The sequence below is a fragment of the Schistocerca nitens genome, chromosome 4, assembly GCF_023898315.1.
Source record: "Schistocerca nitens isolate TAMUIC-IGC-003100 chromosome 4, iqSchNite1.1, whole genome shotgun sequence".
In the NCBI taxonomy this organism is placed as follows: domain Eukaryota; kingdom Metazoa; phylum Arthropoda; class Insecta; order Orthoptera; family Acrididae; genus Schistocerca; species Schistocerca nitens.
Genome location: NC_064617.1, coordinates 124,496,148 through 124,515,507, shown reverse-complemented (window position 1 = coordinate 124,515,507; position 19,360 = coordinate 124,496,148). Strand labels below are relative to the sequence as shown.

General features: G+C 37.9%; 1 protein-coding gene across 1 annotated transcript in view; it reads left to right on the top strand.

Annotated features, from left to right (window-relative positions):
• The window catches only part of LOC126252163 (sodium-dependent neutral amino acid transporter B(0)AT3), a 169,129-nt gene that overhangs the window by 129,099 nt on the left and 20,670 nt on the right, over positions 1-19,360 (top strand). Inside the window, exon 11 of the mRNA XM_049953031.1 lies at positions 1,395-1,658. Within this exon, the coding sequence (XP_049808988.1) occupies positions 1,395-1,658 (264 nt within the window). The remainder of the gene's footprint in view (positions 1-1,394; positions 1,659-19,360) is intronic.

Below are 19,360 nucleotides of genomic sequence, written 5' to 3'. Positions count from 1 at the left end.
TCTAAGGAAGAATGTCATGGAGATCCTGGAAAAACTGAACTGGCAGATTCTTCATGCTAGACACAAACTATCATGTAAAAGCCTACTTACAAAGTTTCTAGAACCAGATTTAAGTGAGAATCTGGGAACCTTCTACAACCTCCTATGTATCAACCCCTTAGAAACACAAAGACAAGACTAATTGCAGTGCACATAAAGGGCTACAAGCAATCATTTCCTCTGCTTCATATGTAAATGGAATGGGAAGGAGCCTTAGTAAGTGTTACAGTGGGAACCATCCTGTGCCATACACTTTTCAGTTGGTTGCAAGGTAGAGACATATCATAGATGTAGATTTATATTTTACACACTCCAATAAAAATCTAGGATTTCATCTTCTATAGTACAGTAACTGAGATATGGAGAGCATATTAACACAACATTGTTGACTTCAACTGTTGCTTCACAAATAGTGCCAGATAGAGACACCTAAATGCAGTTCCCATAATTTGCATAGATAAGGGATACTCTTCAGTTACGCAGGTGGCACGGCCTCAGACTCTACTAGACCCAGTCCAACATCTCTCTCCATGTTTGTTCCCAACTTCCACCCTCCCCTTTGCACCCCATCATTTCAATAATTCTCAATGTCTTTAGTTTTATTTAATTTTATAGTCTGTTCAGCTACATCCACATTATTTTCTTGATGGATTCGTTCTGCCTCCCATGTGCCCCTTCCTACATCCCCTCAATATGCTAAAAGAAGCTAACCTACCTCCACCTAGGTAAGCTGTCTCTGGCACTGAATTCCTATCTTTTACCCTGCAGTTCCTTATTATCCTTAGCTGTTTCTCCTCCTGACACACTTTGATTCTTTCACACTCGACTCACTCTCTCCATATCAGACAACCACTCACCCTAGTTAAGTTACAATACCAAGAGAACACAGTGCTCTCTCTCTCTCTCTCTCTCTCTCTCTCTCTCTCTCTGTGTGTGTGTGTGTGTGTGTGTGTGTGTGTGTGTGTGTGTGTGTGTGTGTGAAGGGGGAGGGAGGGGAGCACATGTCACCTGTACGTGTGTGATTTGTGTTGCAAATTTGAAAGGTCATATGCAATGTTCAGATTCTCATTACATGTCTATTCACAGTGCAGCATGTGACCCTACAGAGTGTGGTTATCGTCAGTCGTTTGAGAGCGTAAATTCCACAAGGAATTTTCCAAATGATATTAATCCATCATTTTCAGACTGTTGTATTAATTTTCATTTTATCATGTTTCTTAATAAGATTATGGAAAAAGATAACCTAGTTAAAGGTGACTCCATAAATATGAGATGCAGAAATGTATTATTGAAGCAATTACACAGAATACTAATCTGTATTTGATGATCAAATAAGTTTCACATTTGACTTTCAGGTTTGCTGATGACATAGAAATGATGACAGGCAAGAGGCCAGGCCTGTACTGGCTTATCTGCTGGAAATATCTGTCACCACTAGCTATGCTGTCAATACTTGTAGCAAGCTTTGTGGAAATAGCAGTAGATGGCAGTGGCTATCCAGCATGGGTTGCCAGCAAAGGAATAACGGAGCGTCATGAGTGGCCTGTATGGGCACTTGTGCTTATTGCATTCCTGATACTCATCTCTGTTCTGTGGATTCCAGCTGTAGCCATATGCAGGTAAACTATTTTAAGTAGCATTGTGAAGTAATTTACAGTAAAACATGAAATATTGTTGTAGAAAATTCTAAAAAAATTGAACAGAGTAAGAAGATTATTGTCCATATGCGCATTTGTAATAAGCTTGCCATTGGTGGGGAGACTTCTGCGCCTCAGCGATACAGATAGCCATACCGTAGGTGCAACCACAGCAGAGGGGTATCTGTTGAGAGGCCAGACAAATGTGTGGTTCCTGAAGAGGGGCAGCAGCCTATTCAGTAGTTGCAGGAGCAACAGTCTGGATGATTGACTGATGTGGCCTTGTGATATTAAGCAAAACAGCGTTGCCATGCTGGTACTGTGAACGACTGAAAGCAAGGGGAAACTACAGCCACAATTTTTCCGGAGGGCATGCAGCTTTACTGTATGGTTAAATGATGATGGCGTCCTCTTGGGTAAAATATGCCAGAGGTAAAATAGTCCCCCATTTGGATCTCCGGGTGGGGACTACGCAGGAGGACGTTGTTATCAGGAGAAAGAAACCTGGTGTTGTACGTACTGGAGTGTGGAATGTCAGATCTCTTAATCAGGCAGGTAGGTTGGAAAATTTTTAAAGGAAATGGATAGGTTAAAGTTAGATATAGTGGGAATTAGTGAAGTTTGGTAGGAGGAACAAGACTTGCAGTCAGGTGAATACAGGTTTATAAGTACAAAATGAAATAGGGGTACTGCAGGAGTAGGTTTAATAATGAATAAAAAAATAGCAGCATGGGTAAGCTACTACAAACATCATAGTGAACACATTATTGTAGAAAAGATAGACACAATGCCCATGCCTACTGCAACAGTACAAGTTTATATGCCAACTAGCTCTGCAGATGATGAAGAGATTGATGAATGTTTGATGAGATAAAAGAAGTTATTCAGATAGTGAAGAGAGACGAAAATTTAACAGTCATGGGTGACTGGAATTCGAGAGTAGGAAAAGGAAGAGAAGGAAAAGTAGCAGGTGAATATGGAATGGGGGTAAGGAATGAAAGAGAAAGCTGCCTGGTAGAATTTTACACATAGCTAACACTTGGTTCAAGAATCATGAAAGAAGGCTGTATACATGGAAGAGGCCTGGAGACAATGAAAGGTTTCAGATAGGTTATATAATGGTAAGACAGAGAGTTAGGAACCATGTTCTAAATTGTAAGATATTTCCACGGGCAGATGTGAACTCTGACCACAATCTATTGGTTATGAACTGTAGATTAAAAATGAAGAAACTGCAAAAAGGTGGCAATTTAAGGAGATGGGACCTGCATAAACTGAAAAAACCAGAGGTTGTAGAGAGTATCAGAGAGAGCATTAGGAAACACTTGACAAGAGTGGGGGAAAGAAATACAGTGGAAGAAGAAAGGGTAGCTATTAGAGATGAAATAGTGAAGGCAGCAGAGGATCAAGTAGGTAACAAAACAATGGTTAGTGGAAATCCTTGGGTAACAGAAGAAATATTGAATTTAATTGATCAAAGGATAAAATATAAAAACACAGTAAATTAAGCAGGCAAAAAGGAATACAAACATCTCAAAAATGAGATCGACTGGATGTGGAAAATGGCTAAGCAGTGATGGCTAGAGGACAAATGTAAGGATGTAGAGGCATATATCACTATGGGTAAGATATATACTGCCTACAGGAAAATTAAAGAGACCTTTGGAGGAAAGAGAACCACTTGCATGAATATCAAGAGCTCAAATGGAAACCCAGTTCTAAGCCAAGAAGGGAAAGCAGAAAGGTGGGAGGAGTATATAGAGGATCTATACAAAGGCGATGTACTTGAGGACAATATTATGGAAATGGAAGAGGATGTAGATGAAGATGAAAAGGGAGATATGATACTGTGTGAAGATTTTGACACAACACCGAAAGACCTAAGTTGAAATAAGGCCCTGGGAGTAGACAACATTCCATTAGGATTACTGATAGCCTTGGGAGAGCTAGCCCTGATAAAACTCTACCATCTGGTGAGCAAGATGTATGAGACTTCAAGAAGAATATAATAATTCCAATACCAAAGAAAGCAGGTGTTGACAGATGTGAGAATTACTGAACTATCAGTGTAATAAGTCACGGCTGTAAAATACTAATGCAAATTGTTTACTGATGAATGGAAAAACTGGTAGAAGATGACTTCGGGGAAGATCAGTTTGGATTCCATAGAAATATTGGAGCATGTGAGGCAACACTGACCCTATGACTTATCTTGGAAGATAGATTAAGGGAAGGAAAACCTACATTTCTAGCATTTGTAGACTTAGAGAAAGCTTTAGACAATATTGGCTGGAATACTCTCTTTCAAATTCTGAAGGAGGCAGGGCTAAAATACAGGGAACGAAAGGCTGTTTACAATTTGTACAGAAACCAGATGGCAGTTATAAGAGTCGTGGGGCATGAAAGGGAAGTAATGGTTGGGAAGGGAGTGAGACAGGGTTGTAGCCTATCCCCGATGTTATTCAATCTGTATATTGAGCAAGCAGTAAAGGAAACAAAAGACAAGTTTGGGGTAGGAATAAAATCCATGGAGAAGAAATAAAAACTTTGAGGTTTGCCGATGACATTGTAATTCTGTCAGAGTAAAGGACTTGGAAGAGCAGTTGAACAGAATGGACAGTGTCTTGAAAGGAGGATATAAGATGAACATCAACAAAAGCAAAATGAGGATAATGGAATGTAGTCAAATTAAATCGAGTGATGCTGAGGGAATTAGATTAGGAAATTAGACAAAGTAGTAGATGAGTTTTTCTGTTTGGGGAGCAAAGTAACTGATGATGGTTTCAAGTAGAGAGGATATAAAATGTAGACTGCCAATGGCAAGGAAAGCATTTCTGAAGAAGAGAAATTTGTTAACATTGAGCATAGGTTTAAGTGTCAGGAAATCATTTCTGAAAGTATTTGTGTGGAGTGTAGCCATGTATGGAAGTGAAACATGGACGATAAATAGTTTAGACAAGAAGAGAATAGAAGCTTTCAAAACATGGTGCTACAGAAGAATGCTGAAAATTAGATGGGTAGCTCACATAACTAATGAGAAGGTACTGCATGGAGGGAGAAGAGAAATTTATTTATTTATTTTGATCAAACATCAACTGATTACAAAAAAGGTTTTTTTTGTTCCAGTCTTCTGGATAAGTCAGAGCCTTACTTACTAGGGTTACAAATTTAGTTGAGAGTACAGAGTTACATACATGGACTATACATAAAAAATTGTTATTGCCATACTTTGATTAAGGAATCTACAGTTTGTGACATAGTACTCATATCTGACATTCAAATATTTATAGCTTGAGACACAGTCTAAGATCTGAGATTACATATATTTTTAGATATATGGTCTTCCATCATACAAGTTTACTAAATCTTGAAACTCATCTATTGAATATACAGGATTGATTAGAAGCCATAATTTTAATTTCGTTTTTAGTTTTGTAATGGGCAATTTTGAGATATTAGGATGGAAGCAATTCAGTAGTTTTATGCCTGCATAGTGAGGGCTTTTCTCATAGAGTGTTGTTCTATGAGAGATAATGTGGTGTCTCTCTCTACCTCTGGTGTTGTGATCATGTATTTCTTTAGTAAGTGTTTTGTTACTGTTTACTGCCATAACGATTATCTTCAGCACATACACGTTATGAACAGTTAGTATTTTAAATTCTTTAAACAATTTTCTGCAGGACTCCCTGGCACATTTCTTTCCCATAATTCTAAGTGCCTTCTTTTGTAATATAAGTACACTTTTCATATTACCTTTACTGCTGGATACCCATACCTCTATCCCATAGCTTAGATAGGATTCAAATAGAGCAAAATATATTTGCCTCAGAGTGGTGATGTCACAAAAAGGTGTCAGTTTTCTTAGGACATATATGGTAGTACTTAGCTTTTGCAAATGTCATTCACATGATTCAGACCAGTTTAACTCCACATCAAGTGTCAGGCAAAGAAATTTGTTCGAGTATTGTTTTTTAATGTATTCATCACCCATTAAGATTTTATTTTCATTAGTTTTTTGCCTCCAAAGATCAAATTCAATATAGGCAGATTTATTTGTGTTTAATTATAGTTTACTTTCATTAAAATACTGCAGAATTAAGCCTGCTGCAGTACTGGATTCTACTTCAAGCTGCGAATAGCTTGGATTGCGGCATATTAATGTGGTATCATCTGCATATAAGATAGCTGTTCCATGGTTTGTTATGGACTGAATATCATGAACATAAATAATAAAAAGAAGTGGTCCTAATATTGACCCCTGTGGAATACCAAAATTTATGTCAGTGGTGTTTGATTTGTATGCTCCCTCTGTAGTGCTAATAAACACAAACTGCTTCCTATTTGTCAAGTAGGACCTCATCAGATTATAGGCTGTGCCTCGAATGCCATAGTTCCACAGTTTGTCCAGCAACATGGTCATATCAACACAGTCAAATGCTTTTTGTAAGTCCAGAAAGATGCCACATACATGTTCTTTATTATCTATTGCTTGAGTGACACCTTTGATTAAGTTGGATGTTGCTGTAATAGTGGACGACCCCTTGACAAACCCATACTGCCCCTTAGAAATCACTTTTTTACATACCAGGAAGTTCCAGATTCTTATGTATATTACTTTTTCAAAGATTTTGGATGTTATTGGAAGAACAGAAATGGGTTGAAAGTTTCCTACTAGATTCCTGTTTCCTTTTTTAAAAATAGGCACAACTCCAGCAATTTTCAACTCATCTGGAAGTAGACCATCTTCCATATGAGAGCTGATAACTTGATAAAGGTGATGCAATTTTATGTATGCATTTCTTAAGAGTGTCCAGACTAAGACCTTCATATCCTGCTGCATGGGAATTCTTTAAGCTACTCACTATTTTAATTATTTCTTCTTTACTTGTTGGCATCAAAAATATACTTCCTGACACTGGTGTTCCTCTGAATTTGTATTTATAATTTTTAAGCTGATTGTTACGCTGGAGCCAACAGAGGCAAAGTAATTGTTAAATAGATCTGTTATCTTATTCTGATCAGTCTATTGTGCCGTTTATCAGTAAGTGATTTTCAGTTGTGTTTCTCAGATTTTCCTTTTTCTGTATTTACTAGTGACCATGATGTTTTGGATATATTATTTGAGCTCAGAATGACACTTTCAAAATGTTTCTGTTTTTCCTAAATTAGAAGGTCTACATAGTATTTCTGATACTTTTTGTACTCTTCTTTTAATTTTTTATTGCTCAAGTCATTTAACATAGCATACTCATACCATCTTAGTTTTTCTCTAGCCTCAGTGACTGAACTTGATATCCAGTTTCAGGTTACAGCATGTGACTGAATTTTCTTTTTTATTAATGGGCAGGCTTGGTTAAGAATGTAGAATAGTTCATTTGAGAATTTGCCGTAACTATGAAGTGTCATTAGAACACTGTTCCAATCCACATTCCTTAGCATATTATTCAATTGAGTTATAGTTTGGTCCGTATTCATCCTAATATATCTATAGCAACTGTGTGTAGGAACCTTTTTATGTGCACATTTAGTTCTACTGCATGGTGGTCTGACAAAGCAGTTATAATAACAGAAGACGTAAGATCGTAAAGACGAATACCAGTGATTATGTTATCTATTCCAGACTGGCATGTTTCAGTCTCCCTGGTTGCAGTGTTTATCAGGTATCTTACATTATATTCAAGCAGAGTATTCTTGAATTATCTAGTGTGTAACTTATCTGCTAATACATTTATGTTGAAGTCTCCTATAATTACTAACTTGTTCAGGTGTGATATAAAAGTATTCTCTATCATGTCACAAAACTTTGTTAAGGAAACTTCAAAGTTTCCACCTGGCGGCCTGTATAAACATAGAACATAAATTTCATCATTTGGTACCTTTATATGTGCTGCACATAATTCAATTGTTCCTTCTAATGAATATTTACTTACATTTACAGAATTAAAATCAAATGTGCTTTTTACATACATTGACTCACCCCAACCTCTGATAGTAGATCTGCAAAACTTATTAGCTAGTACCATGTTTAGAGGTTTAAAAAGTTCTAATTTGGCATCAGATAGCCACTAATACCAAGCACATCAGGTATAGTTTCATTTATAAACACATCTAATTGTTCATATTTCTTGCTCAAGCCCTGTACATTCTGGTGGATTATTTTAAAGTTGTAAATACCTTGTTGTATATTTCTCTGCTTTACAGACTTAAATAAGGTCATATCTCTATGTCTCTTGTGGGCTTCCTCCTCTTTCTGGTTTCCACTAAAAAATCATTTAGATGGGATGGAGGCACTGGATTCCGTCTGCTGTCTCAAGTTTTTTTAGTTGACAGTACTGGTTCTGCTAATGTTGGAGTTGATTCTGCTGCTATTGTGGATGGTTCTGTTGCTTTTGCTGTTGATTTTCCTGCTGGTATTAGAGTTGGATCTGTAGTTGATGGAGCTGTTACTGCAGTTGTTGTTGTTAGTGTAACTGTTCTTGATGTTTTTACTACTTTTGGTGGAGTTGGTCCAGCTACCATTGATTCTGTTGCCTCTGCTGGTACCAGAGGTGTCTCTGCTGTAGATGTAGCTGCTGTTGCTGCTTTTGTTGTTGCTGTTGCTGTGATTGTTTCTGATGCTTTTAGCATTTTTTGTGGGAATACTTCTCCTGGTGCTTGCTTTAAAACTGTTGGAACTAATGGTAATGACATGCTGTCACTATGTTTGTTCAGTATCTCTAACATTTCACTAATTTTCCCACACAAAAGTTTCTTGCCCTTTTGGTTCAGATGCATCCCATGTTTCATGAAGCAGTCTCTCTTAAGAAAATCTGTACAAAGAAAGTTTGTATTTGGATACATTTTGCATATTTCCTGAAATTGTGAGTTGGCTTCCCTAATTTCAGCATTTACACACGAAGTGGGGATAAGGTCATGTCTACAAGGAATGCTAGTGACAATCACATTCTGCTTCTTAGTACCGTCCAGAAATTTCCTTAAGTTGTGCACAGCATTCAGTAACTCATTCCTGTACACATCACTGGCACCTCCAATTAATAAAATATAACGATTTTTTTTCTTTTTTTGTTGTCTTTTATGACGTACTTTATAATTTCCTGCATTGGAGCGCCTGGTTTTATGCAACTGTAGGCTTTTAAGTCATGATGATTATTGAGAATTTATGCAAGACTGTGTCCATGGCTATCAGAGTAAATATTTAGGCCTACCTCATTTTCTGTGCTGCTGGCAGAGTATGATGTTTTTGGCGTAAATACTGATGTTTCAGCAGGTTCAGTAAGAAGCTGAATCATGCTTTCTAATAATTTAATGTACTTCCTAGCTGCTTTTAAGTCTTTGAATACTTCATTTTTCACGTTTAGTTCGAGTTCAGAGTTACACATCTCTATGGCAGCTTCTCGGCCATTACACAGATGGTTACAGTCACACGAAAATACATTATTACAATTTACATTCACGAAGCAGCTTGAATGATACCATATATGTTTTACTGGACATGTTCTAACACCAGTTTTCACTTTCTCACCACACGAGTGACACTTCACTGACAATAAAAACAGGTAGTTTATGGAGCAATTTTCTACAACTTGTATATATGCCGCCATCTTGCACTTTGTGGCACAACTTGACTAGAAGAAGGGGTCGGTTGATAGGACATGTTCTGAGGCATCAAGGGATCTTCAATTTAGTACTGGAGGGCAGCATACAAAGTAAAAATCTTATAGAGTGACCAAGAGATGAATACACTAAGCAAATTCAGAAGGATGTAGGTTGCAGTAGGTACTCGGGGATGAAGAAGCTTGCACAGGATAGAGTAGCATAGAGAGCTGCATCAAAACAGTCTCTGGACTGAAGACCACAACAACAGCATATGGTTTAATGACAAAATTGTCCCTGTTGCATTATGGTTCTTCACTACTGTCTTTCATTATGGTTTTTAAGATAGTTGATGGTGCACCAATACTCAAATGCACTCCCTGAGGCTTGTATAGTAACAGATGACATCAGTTATGGTTCTTGATAAGTATAGACATTATAGACAGCACTTTAAAGACAAAACTAAAGTATTAATGCTTAAGCTTGTTACCTAAATAAATCAGCAACATTCCTATATAGGAGAGGAGTGCAGTGTGCAGCTTATGTTCCATTGTATTGTGACATGAACATAAATGTCTATCATACAATTTTTATTGTACAATCTGTTAAGTTTTCTTCTAACCTCATTTTTTTCAGTCCCTAAATGAGTGATATATTGATATGTGTGTGGTCCAAGATCCTTCAAGAACCAGATTCTTAAAAATTTTCAACTGTAGGTATTCTCTAAAAGGATAGTAATCTCTATTTTCATGTTGCGTGGAAAGTAGTCACTGACTCATACAGTGCACTTGGATCTGTAGTAAAAAGAAAGGTCACACAGCTACTCATTCACCTACAGTAGATAGTCAGGATTAATGTTACAGCTAAAGTTCCAATAGATGCAAAATTTGTTGTGTAATACAGTTTCTGATGGCAAAAAAATCTCAAAAATCTTTGTCATGTATCAATGGTATCATATGTTCAAGAGTGGGAAGACAAAAATTTATGATTTTGGCAGAAACAAACTGCTACAGAGCATTTATGAAACACTTGTAAATACAACTGTTTCATAATACCTCTGCTGCCAGATAACCTTCCACCATTGTCACGCAACAGTATTGACATTTGACAGTACTGTTGCTTTGTTGGTGGCAGTTGGCCTATTCACTTGAATACCACCTTCAACTAGTTTCTGCACTGTATTGCTCTTTAGGTCTATGTTGTGATCCCACAAATGTTACCAAGCATTGTCTTGTTATTATGACATACGGAGTTGCTTGAATAAGGGGTAGTACTTCAAGCTCTAAACATCCTTAATATAGTGGCTGCTACATGTTTTCACCTCAATACATCAAAGTAAAGATCACATATTGGATCCAATAACACTCCAAACCATAATTAGACATGACATTGTCCACTACAAAGCACAATAATGGAGCCTACCAGATTGTAATCAGCATATTAGTAACCAAACATATGTGGCTATTGTTGAAGCAGGAATCACTCAAAAAGACTAAATTTTGGCGTGTGAATAGAGATGTTCACATGTCCATTGACATCTGAGGCGCAATAATATCCTTTGGAAGATCACTAGCAGTATGTGGGGCTCTCAACTTCAAATCCTGAGAACAAAAATGCTAGTGATATGTTACAGTGTTGCAGAGTATGTATGCCCAGTCTGGTAAAATTCCATATACAAACACAGTGGACAAGGTGCTAAATGAAATGTATAGGCTTATTACAGGTTGTTTGAAACTTGTGCCACTTGTAAAGCTCTACCAGATCATTGGCATAGTGCCACCAGATATTCATCATCAAGTAGTTGCCAATATGGGGGGAACAAATCAGGCTCACCAGGAAAGTCATCCACTATATGGATACATTCCAGCAGCCTCAAGTTTCCTCAGTATCACTTAAGTCTTGCAAATGACAGCAGCCACAGTAGGAAAACAACTGTTGACCTCTCAATTTGAGGATAACTCTATCTGTTCTCTCCCTCTGAAACCCTCTGACATGGGAATGAACACTATTGGATCATGTGGAGATCACTCAACCATCTTTGTTCTGAAATATCAAGATCTAGGAGTAACCTCCCAAAATGACACTTTGACTGTGCAGAACCACAGACCTTGGAGCACCTACTGGATTGTCAACTATGTCCTGCATCTTGCACAGGAGAAGTCCTTCTGGTTACAGAACCATATGCAGTTGCAACATTCTGATCAAGAGGAGTGAAGCTTGATAATTATTTCTTTCATTTCTTTGTAAAGTAATTACAGTGTATTGTGTTTATGACTTGAATATAATAATACACCCATCTCACCAGTCCATCCTATGGCAGATGGCATAAAACTGACAATGCAGAAAGGTCCACACTTGTAGTAGTTCGATATCATGCCAGAATTGTAGATGAAGTTGGGCAGTCAGTTATGGCAACCAAGTCAAGACTAGTTTTCCTGAGAGTGGCGTCATTGTACAATCTCTTCACTGCTGGATTTGTCTTTCATCTATGCAACAGTTCCACACACTTCTGACCCTCCTCCCCTCCCTTAATCATCTGACTAGTTTCACTGTTTTGATACAGGTCACCACAGTTTCCTCACCGGTGACAATTTCTTTATCTCATAGCACCACTTGCACTCAACATCATCACTTATTTATGTAATATATTCCAATCTCCGTCTTCCGCTAAAAAATTTACCCACTGTGGCTCCATGGAAAATGTTCTCTGATGACTACAAGATGTGATCAAAAGTAAAGGGAATTTTTGTTTTCTTAAAGAGTCTTTGTTTATTCATCAACATCAGCTTCGCCCCTTCAAAGTAATCCCCCTCAGATATAATACACTTGTGGCAGCACTTTTTCCAATCTTGGAAGCACTTCTGGAACTCACTTTTTGTTATGCTATCTAGCTCCTTCAGACAATCTGTTGATGCCATTTCATGGTTCTCTTAAGCTTCAGGAATAGAAGGAAGTTGCATGGAGCTATGTCAGGTGAATATGGTGGTTGAAGCAACAAGACCATTTTGCATTTTTCCAAAAAATCATGCACAAGCATTGAGGTATGAGAGGGAGCATCATCATGATGAATTTGAACGAATGGTTTTGTAACAATCCTGGTAATTTCTGTGGATTGCACTGTGCAGATGTCACAAAACTTGCAGGCAGTATGACTTATTGATAGTATTACCATAAGGCAAGAATTCATGATGCACTATCCCATCATAACTGAAGAAAACAGTGAGAAGCACCTTCACATGTAATCAAAGTTGTTGCATTTTTTTTAGTCTTAGTTCTTCAGACAGTTTCCGTTGGGACAACTGGGCCTAGATTTCAACATCATATCCATATACTTGTGTTTTTCACCATTTATTACTGTCTTTAGAAGTTCTAGATTGTTGTCAGCTTCATTCAGCAATTCCTGAGTGATGTCTTCACAATGATATTTTGCTCAAAATTCAACAATTTCAGAACATATTTTGCTGCTGCACATTTCATACCTAAAACATACAAAAAAATGGCCTGAAATGAACCAAGGGATGTGCTGACATCAGCAATCTCTCTGATGGTGATTTGGCAATTTTAGAGAACCATTTTCTTTACTTCTTCTACATTGTCGTCACTAACTGATGTACTAGGGGGTCCAGGAAAGTCATTATATTCACTGTCTTCTCGAGCCTCTTTGAAACATTTGTTTGTAGTAGATTTGCCAAAAGCCACAGTCAGCATCTTGAATGTATTTCTGCCCTTTAATCCACTTATTCAAGCAAAATGTAATGCAAATTCATTGATCCGTCTTTTTCAAAAGTAAAAGTTTGGCAAGCACTTGCAAAATGCTTGTCTTTGACAGTCAACTATAAACTAAATACTCAGCAGCTGAAAATATAGACATACATCAGGAATCAGGAACATGTGAGCCAATAAGATTAAAAAACAATTGAAAACAAAGTGTAGGAGAAATTAAAAAATTCCAGTTACTTTTTGATCACACCTTGTATCATATTGTTCCTTTTTCTGATCAGTATTTTGCACACAGTGGTGTCTCAACTATTGTTTAGTGTTGTGGCAGGAAGCAAATCCATTCATTGTTTGGGCAAACAAACCTATTCACAGTTGTTTGGGGGATGAAAAAAATCTAGTCACTGATTTCATTGAATGTGAATAATTCATCATTCAGCAGAACTGTTAAGCAAATATGTTTACTGATGGTGTGGGAAGGTGTTAGGTGGTGCTATGTGGTTCTTCAAAGAGGAACAATTCATTAACACTAAATGTCATAAATATAGGCTAAGTTTTATAGGTCCTTCTTCTTGGAAATAATTTTCATTTAATATTGAGAAAGACATCTCACAAGTGAGAGGACATTAATTCTAAATTTCTCTGAGACCACCTACAAACTGTAGTTCAGATTTTCTGTAGACTGGAATAACAGTTGGCCATTCATAAACCTCTTGCTGCTATTACTATTCCTATTATTATTATTGTTTTTATTATTGCTAATACTACTGTTTTAGAAACACTGCATCACACCTAAATGGAAAAAGAAATCATAATTTCATTGTAAAAGAAGAAGGCAGTTACTGTGTTTCATTTTATACTCCAAAGTTTTACATGCAATATCCAAATTTGGCTTCCTGTTCCACAGTCTGACAAATGAATTATTTCATGTCATCCATAAAATTAATTTTCTCAGCTGTGACCTTGTTCATAATGAATTTGTTCTTGATGGACATGAAGGAGACATAGTGGATGTGTCTTGACTGTGTCATTGTTGATCTTAAGCAAGATTAAAATAACTGTAAGATGCTGAATGACTTCTCAGATGATGGTGATGATACTGGGACTTTCATAATCGGAATGATTAAGCAAATAACTTCCTGAAACAGTTATTTAAGCCTACTACATTCAGAAAAAAGTTGTCTACCATTATAGGATACATTACATGGTTGTACACCAGTTGTATTGCATTGCAGCAATTAGAGCTGTGCATGACGCCTTTAGAGGTGTGTACTCAAAGCAACTCTAAAGGCCATAGGGTTTATTTTGGAGGATGTAACAAGTATCTCTACATTAGGGGATAGTCACTTTATATCTTATTGTATGAATCTTCAATCAGTCTCATCCAGAAACAGATCAAAAACTTTTTCTAGGCTATAAGTTAATGGGGTCTTTCCCATTTGGGTTCTTATAATAATATCTAATAGTATATAAAATGGTTCCTCATTCCTAAGATACATAAGAGATCCTTTTATAATATCCATAGAATGTTTCATTCTGTCTGCATTAAAATTTGGATTCTGTAGATATCCAACCACACCTTCACACAGTTCAAACATTTCAGTTACAACTGTCGTATAAAACAAATTTTCTCAAACTTTTCAAGCCATTTTGTGTAGTCCCATACAAATGACTGTCTTTAGTCTCTGATTGAGCACTGTGTGTTCAATACTTCGTTCAGCACGTTTTCAACCCAGTCATAATTTTCCTTGAAATGTTTCAAAGCATCATTGCATGGAAAATGGAGTATGGGTGATATGTCACTCTCCTCCTTTCAAATCCACTTACATGCTAATATGTGCCCCTTAAAATCAGTGAGGCATACTGGTGTATGCTTTCATATTTCTGTTTTGGTGATTGCTCTTCAGTGAATGAATTAATTGAGCCCTTACCTTTTGATCACACAAGAAAAAGCAATTGTGGGCCTAAATGGACACCATTTCCCTGGAGTCTTCATTACACATTTCTGGTAATTTTTGACATGGTCTCCAAGTTTCTTTTCATTGAGGCAAATGCTTCTGGGAGCTGAAATTTTGCAAAATTAACATAAATGACCTCACCATCTACACTAAACCTGAGGCTGCAAATAATATTTTCCCTGTTGTCATAAATATGAGGTACAGTCAAATGATAACCAAAGACCTACCACAACATGATTGGTTCCATTCAAAAGTAATCACCACAAATGTTATGTCATTTATCACATTGGGAGATGAGACAGTGAAATCGTGTTTCAAAGAACACAATCAGCAATTGACTGATCCACAACCACATCCACTCTTGCACTTCCCTGTATGACTACAACCAATATCCATGCAAGTCTTTCTTCATGTCGCCAAAGATGTAAATAACACATGGTGAACACTGGGTGTACAGAGGATGTTGCAGTGTTTCCCAACCAAGTTGCTGAAGCATAGCCTTCAGCTGACTGACAGATATTATTATGCTACAGGGCATTTTGACTTTATGGCACACTGAAAGCAAATTGCTGAAGCATAACCTTCACCTGATTGGCAGTGTGGGAGCAGGTGTTATCATGCTACAGGGTGTTTTGATTTTATGGCACATTGCAGTTTCTGCAAAATGTCTTCATAGCACTGCACATTGATTGTGCTTCTATGCTCAAGGAATTTAAATGAACAGAGGGCCTGTACTGTCAAATGAGGTCATCATGACCTTGGTGTCAATATTTCAAGCACAGAGGCAAACAGCAAATCCAACAGTGGAAACATCCCACATCTCCCCTACTAAAGAAATCCAAAGCTGTTCACACAAGTTCTGGTAAGGTCATGATGACCACCTTCTTTGACCACAGGGGCCCTCTGGTCATCGACTTCCTTAAGCGTGGAACGACAAACAATGCACAATGCTATGAAGACACTTGCTGAAATTCTGATGCATCATAAAGTCAAAACATCCAGGAGTGCTGTCAGACATAATTGTCCTGTAGCATGATAACATCTGCCCCCACACTCCCAAAAAGACACAGATTAATTTCAGCAGTTTGGTAGGGAAAGACTATAACATCCTCCATACAGCCTGGATCATTCACTGTGTGATCTTCACATATTTTGCAACCTGAAGAAAGACACAAGGGTACATAGGTTTCAGTCAGATGAGGAAGTGTAAGAGTTGGTGTGGTGTGGATCTGCTTACGGGTGACCATGTTCTACAAAAAAGGAATTGATCATCTCATCTCCCAGTGGTATATGAATACATGTGTTGTTTAGTTTTAAGTGAAACATTTCTACAGTCCTATTGTGATGGGTGTTCAGTTTCCATTTGACTGTCCCATATATACAGGGTGCAGCAAATAAAATCAACCCATAAAGTCAACACATGAACATAAAATAAAATGTGATGTATTGAATATGATTACTCGCCTTTGCAGTAGATTTTAAAAGTGCCCTGTACTCACTTCAGCACACCTGTGAGTACACTTGAGGAGATTCATGTATATCCTTGTCAGTACTTGTGTTGTGATGCTATAGATGACTTCCTGGACCCTTGTCTTGAGTTCTTCAATTGTGTGTTGATTTGTTTCGTATACTCTTCCCTTCAACAGTCCTCACAAGTAAAAATCACAAGTGGGCAAGTCTGGTGACCAAGGAGGCCACAAGTCTTTGGTGATTGTCCTCTCTGGTGTAAAAATGTCATGCACGCAGGAAAATGGTGTAGCTGATGTGTAGCATGTTGCACTATGCTGCTGAAAGTAACATAACTGATGCTCCTCTTCTGTCAAGTTTGAATAAGACACCTCCAGTATTCCTGAATACACGTCACTGTTCACTGTCGTCTCAAAGAATATGGGCCCCATAATGTGTATGGCATAAATGACAGACAAAACACCAATCTTCTTGGATTGCGTGTGGATTTTCTATTGACCAATACTGGTTGTTTTGGGAATTTATGTACCCAGACAGGTGGAACCATGCTTCATGACTCATGATGAGCTATAGTGGCTCCAAGACACCACTGGCAACATTCCTCAGCAGCCTTGAACAGAAATGCACTCTCTTCTGCAGGTCAGGCTCCTCCATTTCTTGCACAACACTTATCTGGTATGGTTTTTACTTCATTCCCCTTAAAACGCATCTGCAACTTCTCTCACTCACATGAACCTGTTGACTCGATCTCCTGGTTGACTTATGTGGACTTCTTGTCATGATGTGTTCAGCCTGACTCTTTAATTCATGTGTGCAGACAGGTCTTGGTCTATTCCTGGGAGTATTTTGAACTGATTCTGTATGCCATCATTTTTCAATCAATTCCTGTATTGTGCTCTTTGCTGGCACAGAACATCTTCAAAATTTCTCCTGAAACAAATTCTTTGTTTTCACAAAAGCTCCAGTGCAAATGAAAGCTTCAACAATGGCAGCATGTTTGGGTAACAAATATGGAATTATCACACACACACTCACCTGGTTTCACACATTGAGGCCTTTTTCTCAACTGTTTTTGGCAAATTTCACTGCCACAGTGTCGGGACATCAGAGGAAATGGTTAGTTTGTGCATGACTGTTTGGACAGTGTTACTTGTTTTCCATTATTACTGATGTGCATGCATGCACTGGAATATTATCACTGCATATGATGGGCCGGTTCTACATGTCACATCCTGTATGATTTGAACTTCGGATCTCATCACATACTCTGTTAGGCTTTCAAAATTATTTTTGTGCCTCACTGATGCTGTATTAGCGGTTGTATAGTACTTCCTACTTGTCAACGTGATTAAGGGTAAGTTATTGGAGGTATCTCGCACAGAAGATCAGTACTAAAGGACAGTATATACCTTATGTATGCCCCTGATGTGGCCCTCTGCCCAGGGGAAGGTGTGATGTGTAATGTGTACTGTATTCTGCAGTATTTTTATGAAGCATGTAAAATTTTACACTATGAAATCCCTAGAAAGTGGAACAATTATTAACTGATTGCGATGTGATTAACTATCAAGAGTTGGCATGCCTAGGCACATCCTAAGTGGCAATGAATCCCAGTTTACTAGAGTTAAATGTAAGAATTTCTTACAAGATTAGAGTATCATACAAATTCTAATTCTAATTTTGTGATATCATCCCAAAGCCAAACCTGCAGAAAGAGATTTTAGGGAGCTAAATCAGAAAAAAGTTGGGAATTTAAGGAGATGGGACCAGGATAAACTGAAAGAACCAGAGGTTGTACAGAGCCTCAGGGAGAGCATAAGGGAACAATTGACAGGAATGGGGGAAAGAAATACAGTAGAAGAAGAATGGGTAGCTTTGAGGAATGAAATAGTGAAGGCAGCAGAGGATCAAGTGGGTGAAAAGACGAGGGCTAGTAGAAATCCTTGGGTAACAGAAGAGATACTGAATTTAATTGATGAAAGGAGAAAATACAAAAATGCAGTAAAAGAAGCAGGCAAAAAGGAATACAAACGTCTCAACAATGAGATCGACAGGAAGTGCAAAATGGCTAAGCAGGGATGGCTAGAGGACAAATGTAAGGATGTAGAGGCATATCTCACTTGGGGTAAGATAGATATTGCCTACAGGAAAATTAACGAGACCTTTGGAGGAAAGAAAACCATTTGTGTGAATATTAAGAGCTCAGACGGAAACCCAGTTCTAAGCAAACAAGGGAAACCAGAAAGATGGAAGGAGTATATAGAGAGTCTATACAACGGCAATGTACTTGTGGACAATATTATGGAAATGGAAGAGGATGTAGATGAAGATGAAATGTGAGATACGATACTGTGTGAAGAGTTTGACAGAGCACTGAAAGACCTAAGTCGAAACAAGGCCCCGGGAGTAGACAACATTCCATTAGAACTACTGAAAGCCTTGGGAGAGCCAGTCCTGACAAAACTCTACCATCTGGTGAGCAAGATGTATGAGACAGGTGAAATTCCCTCAGACTTCAAGAAGAATATAATAATTTCAATCCCAAAGAAAGCAGGTGTTGACAGATGTGAAAATTACCGAACTATCAGTTTAATAAGTCACAGCTGCAAAATACTAACGCAAATTCTTTACAGACGAATGGAAAAACTGGTAGAAGCTGACCTCGGGGAAGATCAGTTTGGATTCTGTAAAAATATTGGAACACGTGAGGCAATACTGAGCCTACAGCTTATCTTAGAAGAAAGATTAAGGAAAGGCAAACCTACGTGTCTAGCATTTGTACACTTAGAGAAAGCTTTTGACAATGTTGACTGGAACACTCCCTTTCAAAATCTGAAGGTGGCAGGGGTAAAGTACAGGGAGCAAAAGGCTATTTACAATTTGGACAGAAATCAGATGGCAGTTATAAGAGTTGAGGGACATGAAAGGGAAGCAGTGGTTGGGAAGGGA